Source organism: Notolepis coatsorum (assembly GCF_963971535.1).
Source record: "Notolepis coatsorum genome assembly, chromosome: 9".
Taxonomy (NCBI): Eukaryota; Metazoa; Chordata; class Actinopteri; order Aulopiformes; family Paralepididae; genus Notolepis; species Notolepis coatsorum.
In genome coordinates this window covers 112,918,610-112,933,458 of record NC_140173.1, presented here as the reverse complement: position 1 = coordinate 112,933,458, position 14,849 = coordinate 112,918,610, and the positions used below count along the sequence as shown (strand labels likewise).

General features: G+C 43.9%; 1 protein-coding gene across 5 annotated transcripts in view; it reads right to left on the bottom strand.

The window, feature by feature from the left end:
• birc6 (baculoviral IAP repeat containing 6) overlaps positions 1-14,849 on the bottom strand; it is a 384,970-nt gene that overhangs the window by 318,398 nt on the left and 51,723 nt on the right. For all 5 annotated transcript variants that reach the window (XM_084322229.1, XM_084322232.1, XM_084322231.1 and 2 more), the window contains exons 6-10: positions 11,684-11,766; positions 9,726-9,951; positions 6,936-7,105; positions 4,886-4,944; positions 3,144-4,790 (exon numbers count right to left, since the gene is read on the bottom strand). In XM_084322229.1, the coding sequence (XP_084178355.1) occupies positions 3,144-4,790; positions 4,886-4,944; positions 6,936-7,105; positions 9,726-9,951; positions 11,684-11,766 (2,185 nt within the window). The remainder of the gene's footprint in view (positions 1-3,143; positions 4,791-4,885; positions 4,945-6,935; positions 7,106-9,725; positions 9,952-11,683; positions 11,767-14,849) is intronic.

Sequence of the window (14,849 nt, the reverse complement as noted above, 5' to 3'; positions counted from 1 at the left end):
AATAATAATAATAATAATAATAATAATAATAATAATAATAATAATAATAATAATAATTTCTCTAGAGTATCGATAGCAGTACCGAGGACGTCGGAGCTTATAAATACTCCGGTATTTTCTAATATAGTACCGGTTCCCGTTTAAAACCGGGGTCCGGGGGGCATCCCTACTGTCAACTAAAGCGAACACTCAGAAGACACGCACCGTTTGCCAGTGCAGTGATTGCAGAATGTTTTATTTTTTTGTATACTCGCCAGACTGGCGAGTGGTCTTCATGAATCACTCGCCAAACGTAAAAAATACTCGCATTTGGCGAGTAAAGTGGCCTAATTTCCTCCCCTGATACTAGCCATTCCTTTATGACCACGTCATGTTAAAGACTAGGGATGCACCGAATGGAAAATTCTTGGCCGAAACCGATACCGAAAATAGGAAACAGTTGGCCGAAAACCGAATGCCGAAAGGCCAAAAATGATTAATATAATAAATATATATATAATGTTTATTTTTATTTTTTTAGCTACCTGATTATGGCAAAAGACATGATTATGGCTAAACTTAACTTAAATAATATTAATAATCACTATTATGGGCCCATAAAACATTTATTCAGCACTTTTGAATGCCTACATTAATTCCAGACTGTTAAGACTAAAAGACTACAACGATTGATGACGACTTCCTGTCCTCGCATTTCCATTTCCGGTTTAACCATAGATATATATCTATGGATTTAACGATACATTTTCAACAACAGATTGCTGCTAATTAAACACTTCATTTAAACGGAGTAACGTTAACGTTATGTCGAGTTCATACGTGTAGTGTAGTATGAACTCGTCATAACGTTAACATTACTCAAGTGTCCACTGTTGCTGCCACCGTTGCGTCGCAGATGGATGGTACACGGTTAGCTCCATAGCTAATCCGCTCCTAGACTACTGATAGCAGTACCGTTAACGTCGGAGCTCGGAGCTGATCAATACTCCGGTTTTTTCTAATTTAGTTTAGAACCGGGTTTCGGGGGGCATCCCTACTCCCAAGAGGAGTTAGTTATCACAGGCTGTAGAATGCAGGAAGAGCTGCCAAGCTGCTCACGTTACATGTTGCGCATGCTACCCGGTATGTCTGTAGTCGCGTTTTGATGACATCATCACAACAACACGTTATTTGACTTTCGGTCATATATTTTCGGTGCTAAAACCCTTTTGGCCGAAAGCCGTAAGAGCCTTTTTAACCATTTTCGGCCGATAATTTTCGGTGCCGAATTTTCGGTGCATCCCTATTAAAGACCTAAATTAACGTTACGTTAGAGTAAGCTAACAACAAGCTAACCCTGTTCAGAGCCATAGACAGAGAGCACAGCAGACGAGCAGAGTGAGGACTGGGGAAGGGAAGGGGGGGCAGGCATTCTCCCTTCTGTGTGTGTGTGTGTGCGCGTTTGAAAAGATCAGATGAAGTCAGACGAGTATATTATATTGATAGTAAATGTACTGAGGGTGGACAGATCATGTTGATATTTAAAATACAATACATAAATGTATTCATGATCATCATGCAACATAAAACAATTGCAGGAGGGGGGGGAGCTCCAGTAGCTCACCGCATATCTCGGCGCTATTTCTGCGTCGGGGAAAACCGTGCTCGTCACGGATCTGGTGGACACGAGTTCGATTCCCGGACCCGCCGTCATTTATCAGAATGTCTTCCCCTGCTCTACATCCCGTTTCAACCTGTTTCTGTCGGTCATGCTTGACCAGAAAAGCGATAAACGCTAAAAAATAAAGTTTAAAAAAAAAAACAATTGCAAGAACGGTTTGGGAGAGGAAGGGGTTTTTAGGACGGAAATACATTTATTTTGTACATTATCTAACGTTAACACGAACCTAAACTAACATTATAACTAACCTAAAGTTAGTTTAGGTTCGTGTTAACGTTAGATAATGTACAAAATAAACGTATTTCGGCTGCTATAGACGTCGCTCATTTATTTTGGAACCCCCCCCGACCGGAAGTTATTATCCTCGTTATCTGCTTGAGTGTCCGGTTGTTGGTTTTCGTTAGCTACAGTAGCAGCATATCAACACCAGCCATGGGAATACTGTTTTCTAAATTGGGGAGGCTTTTAATCGTCAAGGTAAGAGGATTTTAAGTCATGGTATCCATAAACTTCAATCGGTTCGGATCCTTTCGTGACTGTAGGGAACTGTAGGGAACTTGAGGGTACAAGTCTGACCCACTTCCAGTGATGAAGCTAAGCTAAGCTAACGGAGCGGGCGTTCCCTAAGCCTAACGCACACACTGAGACAACAAAGGTATGTATCTTCTTGTCTAACTCCAGGGAAGATGACAAATAAGCTAATTTCCCAAAATGTTGGCGTTTTCCTTTAACTTAAAACATTACTTTCCTAACTTAGTGAAACAAGATGTAATAAATTAACACAGATATAAATGTACTGAATTGTTATTTATTATTTGATTTATTATGATATTATATTATATAAAAAATAAAGCTATCTTAGTCATATCAGGGCCGATATCCAATATCAATATCGGATCTGTGCATCCCTATATCTTTTACACAGAATGGTTCATTTGGTCAATGGGGTCATTTTTGTGATAGAATAAAGCCTTTTCCCCACTTAGACCAAGCCAGGAGTCCTCAGTTACCATTGAAACCACTCACTGTGTGACTATCCAGCCTTTTAGCAGAATATTCATAAAATATAATTTTTTTATTTAAACATCTTTAATAAAAACTAATTTCACCTCCAAATGCAGTAACTTTTAAGTTTACTCAACATAAAATAACATCTTTAATTTCATTATTTTATGTTTGTTTTGGAGCAGCAAGTAATCTAGTGTTATGGATTTCCCCATTAAAAACGACCACTCTCTGGCAGTATGCTTTCCCAGTTTTAGGCCTCAGCATCTGTGGACCCTAATCCATTGGTTACACAAGACATTTGCTGTAAATCAGTCGGTCAACAAAAGACAAAGCAGGATTAGAAACACCCCCATAGCGAACGCTTCACTTATCAATTAGTCAAAGTCTTGATACCATTCATACAGCATAAAATATAATTATAACACATGGCCGTTTCTATGACACTTGACGTGTCCCTGTCTGGAGTGACGCTCACCTTTAGTGCAGGCACACAGGCGGTCAGTCCCAGAGCAGTAGGTGACCGAGACGAAGGGGTCCGTCTCCTCGACCGAACCATCTTTTTTGGGCGGCTCCACCTTGGCCAGAACCTCCAGAGTGGACAGGTCCAGGATCATAATGTACCCTGCCTGCGTGGTGACCACCAGGTGGCCCAACCCCGTCACCTCCATACGCTTACTCTCCTTGGGACTGGAGGTGATTGAGGGGAAACCAGGTGCCGCGCTGCTGGTCGTCGCTGCCCCACATGCAGTCCCAGATCCAGCAGACATTACAGACCCCAGGCTGGAGCAGTTTTTGGGCGCGGGCGGGTGAGCCTCCTCGGGGGTCTCCTCGCTGTCATCCTCCCTGCCATCCAGCACGTCCGGAGGCAGCAGGATGAGGGAGGTGACGGCGTCGCGTGGGTCCCGAATGTGCTGCACCTTGATTGGCTCCTCATCCAAGGTGACGACGCGTGTGGAGTAGTTGAGCTTGTAGAGAGCCAGGTAGCCCCCTCCACTACTACCACCAGACACAGACCTATGGTGCTGATGCTGCTGCTGCTGGTCGGCTGGGGGCAGAATAAGAGGTGTCTGGGGGGGTGAACCCCCTGGGTGGTGGTGGGCTTCCACTCCGTTGGCCATTGGGAGGAGGGGGTCACCTTTGCGTCGGCTGCAGAGAGCAGAGTGCAGGCGGTTCAGGTTGTTCAGGGCCTCCACTTGGTTGATGGCGCTGAGGGACTCGACGCTGCACGGCTGCAGTCCAACCAGCAGGTGCAGGCCATCCCAGCAGGGCGTGATGGAGTCCACGTACAGGTTCTCCTCTTCAAGCTGCTTGGGGAGCCGCAAGCATTGGACCAGCGCTCCGGGCCGGGGCGGGGCGGAGGCTGTGGCTGCAGCCAGGGTGCTCCACTTATCGACATGGCCGTCCAGCCCAGCCAGGTTAGCCGCCGCGTCGGCAAACTGCTGAATGTATGTGATGGGAGGGTCCTGGAGGAGCAGCTGTTCATGTGTATCAAACTCCATCTCTATAATCTGTGGCACAGTGAAGCCCTCCTCGTGGAGCCCCTTGCTCATCAGGTTGTTCATCTGGGCAAACACCTTCCCTGATGCCTTGTCATCCGCCTCCTTGATGCTGTACAGTAGTAGCACAGGCATAGTCCTACGCACAGCCGGCAGGGGAGAAGGGCACGGGGGTAAGGGCCCCGCCAGGTTGGGGGAGCCCAGCTCCGGGGCTACAGTTGGGGGATTACATGTCTCTATTTCCATGGAGCCCTGGTCCTGTAGGGGCCCGGTGTGGTGGGGCTCAGGGCCCTGAGTCCTGAGGGGACCATCCGTGGTCCTGCGGCCTGAGGCCAGGGCTGCTGCTGGGGGTCCGGGCAGGGGAGAGCTGGCTGCTGAGCGGTAGCTGAGCAGGCCTCCAGCCAGCAGGCAGGGGAAGGGAATGTTGTGGTGCTCAGGGCCCTTGTCCTTGGCGTGACCATGGGCCTTGGCCAGAGAGGGGTTGGCCCCCAACTCCTCCAGGTCCTTGACCGTGTCCTCCAGCACGCTGGCCACCACCTCCCACTGGAGCCTCTCAGGCTGCTGCAGCACACTCAGCGCCGTCACCCCCAGGCTCACCTCCATGCTCTCACGCTGAGACGCCTGGCCTGAACGCAGGAGAGCAAAGAGAGGTTCATTAGATCATACATCCATATAGAATGACCATAAAGACCCACAGACCCTATAGAAACTGTTACCGTACCAGTCACTGACTCTGATCTGGAATGCTCTTCACTGTCCGTGTCCTCCAACTGGTCATCACTGGAATCAAGGGACATAGTTAGTCTCTGAAGATGATCGTGAAGCACAGAACCAACTGCAGCATCCATGTATGCTTGTATGCATTAGGGCAATATGGCAAAAAAAATCAAATCTTGGTTTTGAGGATATTTTGTTTTCCAGTACAAATTACAATGCAATATGGCTTCTTTTAATTTATTTTCTTTACCTTGTAAAAACAATTGTCATGGTGCTACTTTATTCAAAGTATCTCAATCAAGTTCCATCACAAATCATTTTGAATACTACAGTGTGTAATACATACTTCCTTTATTATTATTATTAATATATATTGTATTGTTGACGACCGTATTGTAAAACACATACCTTTGCATGGTTCTATGACGGGATACCTTAAAATACTGTATAGGTCCCAGCTCTAATATGTATGTGTATTTATGCATGTGTGTTTGCGTGTGTTATGAGCAGTATTGGGACTAATGCGTTACAAAGTAACGTGTTACAGTAACGCCGTTACTTTTGGCAGTAACTAGTCTTTTTCAATTCAGTAACTCTGTTACCGCTACTAAATGTTTCGTTACTGCGTTGTTTGTATGTAGATTGGTAGCAAGCGATAGCGAGCAGTCCTGACTCTTGTGTGCGGAGAGTGGGGAGACACGTTGTGGGCGTGTTTGTTTACACTCGCTTCGCCAATAAACATAGTGTCAAGACATTGCATCGGTCTGAGAGAAGAATCAAGCATCGGAAATACATTTGGACTGCACTATTCTGTTGTGGATGGTTAAAACCTTTGTTTACATATTGTGGTGTGGATTAAAACGTTCGTTTCTGGACCCGTTTTCTGCCTGGCTGAAATCAAGCTGGCGGGCTCGTTCAGAAGTTGAACACAGCTACAACCTCCACCACAAGTCTCTGTAAGTAAGCTAGCTAATGGCTAATGCATCCTTACACTACTGGCAACCAGGGATGCTCGATATTGGCTTTTTTACCGATACCGATATTGTCCAACTCTTAATTTCCGATACCGATATCAACCGATAACGATATATGCAGCCCCCCCCCTCTTGTTGTGGAATTCAATTAACACAACATTATGCATACTTTTTACAATAAATAAAATCAGAATTTGTTCTTACTTGCTTGCCTGGGTAAATAAAGGTTATAGAAATGTAAAAAAATTATAATAATTACCGATTTTTTCCGATATCACATTTTAATGGCAATATCGGCCGATAATATCGGACATCCCTAGTTGCAACGCAAGGCGCTTATAATGAAACGCTCCAACGGCGACATCAAGGCCATTCATTCAACCTAGCGTGCACTTATTTTCAACCTAGAACCTAAGCGTTCTCTCTCTCTCTCTCTCTCTCATTCTCATTGATTATGTTACTAGGAAGGGGGCTCAGAGCCATCTCTCAATATTTTTCATCAAACCAGACCTCCTACAGGCAACCATGTGTGTGTATGTATTTGTGTTGTGTGTGTGTATTCAGAAAGAGAGGGAGAGATTGAGAGAGAGGGGAGGAAAAAATAGAGTGGGAGAGAACGAGAGACCGCGAGTAAGATATTGTAGAGAGAGAGATAGAGGAAAAATGCTCTACACTTCAAGCCCAGATTCAATCTAAAGTTGCAATGTTGTGTGTGCGTGTGCGTGTGAGTGTGTGTGAGAGGGAGGGAGGGAGGGAGGAAGGGGTGGGGAGTGAGGGAGAAAGAGGGGGAGAATGAGAGACAGAGCAAGAGACATACTAGGAGAGAGAGATAGAGATTAATGGAAACTGTCAAGTTGATCAACAGATATTGACTGTAAGAATCTGTAAGGGCATTAATGGGAGCAATAAAAAAAAATAGGTAACTAAATAGTTACTTTTCACAGTAACGCATTACTTTTGGGCATAAGTAACTAGTAAAGTAACTGAGTTACTTTTGAAATGAAGTAACTAGTAAAGTAACTGAGTTACTATTTTTCAGTAACTAGCACAACACTGGTTATGAGTATGTGTGTGTATTACCTGTCTCCCTCCAGCTTGGGCAGGTCTGAGCAGGATGAGGAGTCCTCCAGCCAGGCCAGGGTTGGTCTCCTGGACTCAGCCAGCGTCTGCTGGGTCTGCTCGCTGCCACACAGGATCAGCTGTCTCAGGATGGCCGGGTCGTACGGGTTGATCTCAAACTTCAGGTGCACCTGATGATGACCAGACAATACAGTTATCAATAGAAGTCTTTCACAGAATGTTTAGAATGCCCAGTTGGCCTCCATGTTGAAAGAAACAATGGTTGCTATGTGCAAAACAAATATGAGGAATACATCAACACCATTTTTATAATTGTGTTAATAGTGTTATTACTGGATCTGGTAAACAAGTTGCAGTAGAACAGTAATATCCTTTTACAATGTTTTACCTTCTGTACCACTGCACAAAAATGTGGCATTTTCTTTCAAACCAATGGTTACAGGCAGCCATGTTGGAGGAAAGAGAACTACACAAACGTTCTGTGCAAAGCCTCTATTGTGGCTTCATCATGACTATACACACAAAAGTAACTTTCTGGTACGTTAGAAGTTAGCATGATGATATTCATCCAGATCCAAATATGTTAAATGTAGGGGTGGGACGTTACAAGTAAATCATGATACTGCGACGATATATGGCCCTCGATAACAATAATATCACAATACACGATAATCGATATATTGCAAGACGTTTTATTTACAATACATCACGATATCTGTGTAACTAGAAATACCCATAAAAAAAGCAAAAAGCAGGAATTATGTATTTATTCAAAGAATTTACATGAAAGCATATCACAAACTGGCCAATTGTACATGAAACAATGTACAACAAATAGCATAGTCCCCCTTTAATCATCCATTTTATCCAATAATATTTCAGTCTGTTCACCTCATTCCAATCATTTGTAGTGCAGTACAATGGGATTGTCATGCTATTGGGTTTTAAATGGAACAATGACCACAGGGTTAAAGTGAGGATACACAATGTAGGACCATGCCATTCACTTGCTGATGATAGAAAATGTATTTTAATTTACTAGTCAATAGGTTGGATAATACAACCTTTTCATGTCAAAAAGAAAAAAATCCACTTCCTGAATTCACTGAATTGAAAGTGAATCGATACAAAGCCTGGAGCGGAGCCCAGACACACCCAACTTGTGAATCACAACATGTTATTTCCATAGTCTAGGAAAGTTCAATCAATATGTGTGAACATGAACTACTCTCTCCGAAAGCCAGAAACCAGAGAAGTAAGACTCAAACTTGTGATGTCATCAGGTATAAAGTCTGGAGCTGCTCCATAGATAATGAATGGCAGACTGATTTGGTGCACCCAAAGAATATTTGTTTGTAATTTTATACTCAAATTAAATAAATTCTATAGTACTTTGCTTAGTTCTGAAACAGAAAATGTTCCTGTATAATCAGAATACAGAATACTTGGTGCTCTCAAGAGTCCTCTATTCAAACTTGTGTGGTGACCGGAGTGCTGGACGTCCCGCGATGTCGTCGGGGAGGTCGCGACCCTCTCTGCACCGCTCCCTATCTCCCTGTCTCCGGCTGTCCCTGAGCAATGACCGGAGTGTTGAATGTCCCGTGATTAAGACGGGGAGGACGCGACCCTCTTTGCGCCGCCCCTGTGCCTCAAATAGATTCGCTATCAGCTCTATCTTCAATCTTTCAAAATGTTCAGTTGCTATCACTATCAGCTCTATCTTTAATCTTTCAAAATGTTCAGTTGCTATTGCATGCACTCATCTGTGTTTCACTACACACTTGAGTGCATGCTTACCAACTGTTAGTCTGCAACACTACTATCACCGACATCTAAGAAGGGAGATCCCCCCTTGAATGGCCCTTCTAAGGTTTCTCTCCTCCACACTGCCTGTGGAGCATTTTTCCCTATTGTTAGGTTTTAGTGAGTTTTTCCTTACCTGTCTGGGAGTGCTTGCATTCTTTCATTTATTTGCATTTATTTTAAATTTGTTGGACCTTATGGTGTTCTTGTTCTGTTCTTGACTTATGGTTATGTTTTCTTCTCGACTTGTTTAAAGAAGACATGTACGGCCCATGGGGACATTAACGTGTGTTGTCGGGCCTTATAAATAAATTTGATTTGATTTGATTTGACTTGCAAAAGCTTCAGGCTTTATACCTGATGACATCACAAGTTTGACTTTTGGCACTCAAATGTTTTGGCGAGTCGCTTGCAGTCCTAATATCTTTGGACCGTCTTAGAACATAGGAATAACATGTATGATGCACAGCCCACATTTATAATGCAAAACAAGAGAACATTATGTTATGGCATGTGGCAGCTGAATAACTAGTTTTAGTTTGAACCAGGTCCTCAAGGTGGGTAAGGGAGGTGGGACACAAATAACAATTGTGTAATGTATCTCTGTATGCCATTGACTTGTGTTTTGATCACAAAAAGACATGTATGGGGGTATCGTTTGCTCCCTTTTAATTTAAAGTAATGATCTTGCATATTTTCATTTAAATAAATGTCTATTTTGCCAACTCTATCGCCAATTGCGGTAATATAACACAATAGTGATTCCACCTATAACCAGTTGATTCATGTTTTTACATTTGCGGTTCTGGACTGTGGTGTCTGGTAGGACATTCCCGGGAAAATCATCCGGCATACAGGATCTGATGCATTTTACATCACAAAAAACTAAAAACAGCAATGATCACTTATCACCAGTAGATGTCGCCAAAACAAACAGAAATGTGGACCTTGCAGATCACCACTTCTAAATGCTACATTCCCCCTCACCTTCATCATCTTAGAGACATCCCAGATGCAGATCTTGCCCCTCTTGGTGGCAGCAGCCAGGAAATGGGGGCAGCTGCCGAAGCCGTAGCAGGCGATCTTGTCGGAGCCGTCAGGGCTGCTGGGGAACTGGGCCGGGCTGGTGGCCAGCGTCACGGATAGCGGCACGTTCTGCGTGTGCTCGCCCTTCACAAACGGACAGTTGGGGGAATGTCGCTCGTGCTCGGACCTGGAGGGTGCATGAGAGGAGGGGGTTCGGGTTACTGGAGGTCTGGAAAATCATAGAAAGTCTAGGTGAAAACAGTGCATCTCAGACACCCGGAGGAGAAAGGACAGACGCTTCGGGTCTACATGCAACAATTATTCCATCCTTCTGATCCAAGCGTGCCGTTATAGTGATGAGAAAGTTAGATAATCGAAAAAGCTGTTGAAATTTAAAATACATTTAATTTAAAAAGTTTTTTGTGGTTTTATTTTTTTATATTAGGATTTTGGGAGCAGATGATCAAAATCTATGCTTACAGGAAATGTCCATTGATTGATTGATTGATTGATTGATTGATTGAAAACTTTATTAACAGATTGCAGAATGGGTACAATACAGTACGGCTCAATACACACAATTGTTAAGGGGATGCAGACCAGAGAAAGACTTTCGTCTCATTTACATCAGGGTCCCCCATTTTCAATTCATAATGACATTAATGACATACGCAACATAGATATACATCATGACATTTGTGACATACAAGATATGCAAATATACAGTACTGTTAAACAGAGATCCTAACAGATAATATATACATACGAGGTGGAGGAAACTGTACATTAGGAGGGGGTGGGTGGGTGGGCGGGCGGGCGGGTTTGGACATTTACGGGGGCCAGTTTCGAATTGCAGCCTCCCCCAAGTGCTCTTTGAGAGCGGTTTTGAAGGTGGGTAGGGATTCACATTTTTCTACTGCTGTGGGTAGGGCGTTCCACATTGATGTGGCATAATTGCGAAACGTGTTTAGGCCCTTGTTTGTGCCGAATCTGGGTTGAACATGATTTGTGGAACTCCCTCTGGTGTTGTGGTCGTGGTATTCACTGACCTTTGGGAAGTATTTCGACATGTACATGGGTACCTTAGTGGTGTAGTGTATCTTGTAGACCAGGCCCATTGCAAGTTGCTGTACCGTCTTCTACTCTAAGCCATCCTAGGTTGTCAAAGTGGGCAGGGGTGAGGTGGGTTTTAGGAGTAAGGTCAAGCAGTAGTCTGACCAGTTTGTTTTGTGATGTTTGTAATCTTGTTTTTAGTGCCTTTGAGGTGCTTTGGTACCATGAGGTGCAAGCATAGTCGTAGTACCCTTGAATGGGTGCTCCTGTTAAGAGTCTTCAGGGTATTCTTGTTTACCAGAGAGGAGATCCGGTACAAGAATCTAGTTCGTTGATTGACTTTTTTGATTACATTGGATGCCATTTTGTCACAGGAAAGATTTGCCTCTAGGATGGAACCCAGGTATGTAATTTCTTCTTTCCTTGTGACAATATTGTCACCCACTGTAACAGAGAAGCTGTTGGTTTTGCCGAGTTTGTTATTTGATACACTCTGTTTTACCCAGGTGTAATGATAGCTTGTTATCAGCGAGCCAGGTGCAGATTCTGCCGAGTTCTGAGCTGAGGGTTTTTTCAACCTGTAACTTGTTCTTGTAACTGTCATTTGAATCATCGTTCAATGACACAGTATTGTATTATTATTATTATTATTATTATTATTATTATTATTATTGTGACCTGTCCTGTCTAAATGTTTAAATGTTGAGCGATTTGCAGTGTCTAATTTCCCACGGGATAATAAAAGTATTTCTATTCTATTCTATTATATATTGTTATCATAATCATATATTATTAATATCATGTTGATGTCAGAGGAGATCAAATTCATGTGAGAAATAAAATGTAAATGAAGGCGGTCCACTCACCATGGCTCGTCTGTGGGCTCCCAGCATACTAGACACACACTGCAGGTGAAGCACATGGCTCTGTCATCGCCTGTAGAAGCAGGCTGTAGGAAGAGAGGAGAGAAGAAGAAGAGGAAGAGGAGGAGAGGGAGGAAGAGATGATGAAGAGGAGACAACAGGATCAAGAGACAGAAACCAGTGACAACCAACACTTAACTTCCAACACATTATCATTGTGAAGAAAAGTGTAGCAGTGTCTGGTGAACTGCATAGTAACATCAGGCTAATCCTTGGACTCTATATCCCTCTGCCCTCAGATTTATCACTATGGTTGGTCCTCGCTGATGGAGAGGCGCAACAAACACTGGTATTTGTTAATTTTTAAGGCCCTTATTGTAAGTTACCTCCTTATACTACATTATTATTGGAATAGAGTTTTGGAACCTATGGAACCCGTTTTAGTGACTGGCTGGTCCTAACCACATTCAGCGCCATATGCTGTCCCCATCTCTGCCGCTTCAAGGCCATCTTAAAATTGTCATTTTCGAGGGGTGGCTAAGTGGCGCTCGCCACTAACGCAGGAGATGCTGGGTTCGAGCCCAGCTCTCGGCGTTGCTACCAGCTTGGCTGGTCGTTCATACTAACACAATTGGTATGTTAGGGGTGGGAAAGCTGGTGGGTGGGGATTGGACATTGTGGACAGCGACTCCTACAGGTCGGTTGGTGCGCCTGTACAGCAGAATCAGGAAGCCTCCCACGCGTTACTCCTCGCCACTGAGAGATCGCGCTGTACAGGTGAAAAGATGCGACGGCTGCCTCCTCGTGTACCGGAGGGGACACGTGACGCAAGGGTTCGTCCTCACTGCAGCCAACCAGTGGGAGGCATAGTCTAGCAACGTTCGAGACAGGGGAGGGGAGAATTGAAGGGAGAATTGGCGAGGGGAAATTGGGATGGGAGAAAAATAGGAAATAAGGAGAAAAAGTGGATAAAAAAATAAATCAAGGGGGGCGCGTTTTAACTCAAAACCGCGATCGTGTTTGTCGAGCATGTTTTACGTCGATCGATGTGAATCTCTGTTTAAGCAGGAGGAGGAGGAGCCCTTATAAAACATGTATCCACGGCAAGCCATTCCAGTTCAAAATTAGGCGATACATACTGCCACCTGGTGATATTCGATCGGCATTGCAATTCCAACATACAAACGCGCCAGGGACAGCTAGAATGATCCGGATGATGATTTAGAACAGGGATCAGAGGAAAAATATCAAAGGATCAAAACCAGACTATACTCGGGTATGACGCTCAACCACTGGCGAGATAACCCGACTATAGTCGGGCATAGCGCTGAATGTGTTAAGATCCTCTGAGTTTGCTCGGAACTGGGTAACTCTGCATTTTGCTATGATGCCCCATTGCCCCCTAGCTCATAGAATAAACTCCAACAATCCTTAAAGCTGGAGATTCTCCCCTCTGTTGCAGAGTTTAAAACAATCTCCAACCAAGCGGTCAGGTGGCGTAGCGGAGATTGCGCTCGTCACCAATGCAAGAGGCTGCGGTCTCGACTCCCGGAGTCAGCATTGCCTTGGCTTGGGCTGATCGCTATACTAACTCTTTTGGCTGGGTTGACGCGTTACACTTCACCAATGAGAGTCCTCGCTGCCAGGTGAAAAAAGAGTCACTGGCTGTCGCCGCGCGTGTCGGAGGAAGCGTGCGGATGACTTCAGGGTTCCCTTGTACCGACCGCGTGTAGCTTTATGCCAAGCAAGCAGTGCAAAAATTTGCCGTAGTGGCATGCAGTAATGCGCCTTTCATTTTCCGCCGCCCAGCGCCCAGGTCGCGCGGAAATAGGCTGTCTATTGCCATTCTCTTTGACAAACTCTAACCTTAACCAGCTCCTTAACAACGCCTAAACTTAACCGTTCTAACCTTAACCAACTCCGAAACAATGCCTAACCTTAACCTTAACCTTAGAAATTATATTGCCATTCTCTTTGACAAACTCTAACCTTAACCAGCTCCTTAACAGCGCCTAAACTTAACCGTTCTAACCTTAACCAACTCCGAAACAATGCCTAACCTTAATCGGCGAAAGAATACACGTTAAAAAAAAATCACGTTAAAAAATATTTTCGATGGGATTCGAACTCGCCAGCAAACAAGCCATAGGATCCACAGCCATGTGTCCTAGCCAATTGAGCTATTTGCTAGATACTGAATAAGGGGCGGTGACTGATATATATTGAGCTCCGCTCGTGTCGCATGCGCGGGCACCTCGCGCGAGCACGCCGGCGCACGCACGCACCTGAGCGAGCACGCCGCCGCCGGTGCACGCACGGTAGCATTTGTCTGAAAAGAAGGGCGCTTTACCGCACTAGCGTGCGGTGACGAATGCGGAAGCATTTTTGCACTGCTTGCTTGGCATTAACGTACAGGCGTACCGACCAGTAGGAGAACATACGCACAACAAACAGGTAGGGGAGGGGGGGAATTTGCACAACGACCAAATTGGGACGGGGAGAAAAACAGAGAAAAATCTGAGAAAGAGAGGATTTTTTTTTTTTTTTTTTTTTTTTTATAAACATCTCCAACCATTGTCAAATCAAGTTGTATGTGTTTTCATTTATTTGCTATCTTTGCTTTTGTCTACCCTCATCTTGTTGTCTTATTGTAGTGATTTTATATGTGTGATACTGATTTTATATGCTTTATTTAGGCTTATTTCTGTATGTACACTCGACGTGACTATAAATGAGGGAAACCTCAGTTGCCTTTCGAGTTTAAATAAAGGTTTGAAATTTTATTAAATACACCAGGCTATAGAGGCTCTCCATTCCATCCAGTTTTTCAGATAGTGAGTTGTTGCTAAAGGGAGTTCTCAAATTGAACATATTGAACATGATACAGTTTTACAGGAGTTAGGTAACTTTATTCATTGTAACTAAAGTTGACAAGTGGGGAAAATCAGTAAATAATTTATATGCAAGATCATAGTGTGATAACTATCATGTTCAATTAAAGAACAGAACAGCAGAATGACTCCAAAAATGCATCACATCTAAAAAATACAAATTTACTTTCCTTGCATATTGTAACTTTTTCATTATTATTATTTTCATTGAATTGTATCTAATATGTCCTGGAATTTGTGACATCAGAATGACATAACGACTGAGGGAGGGACTCCTT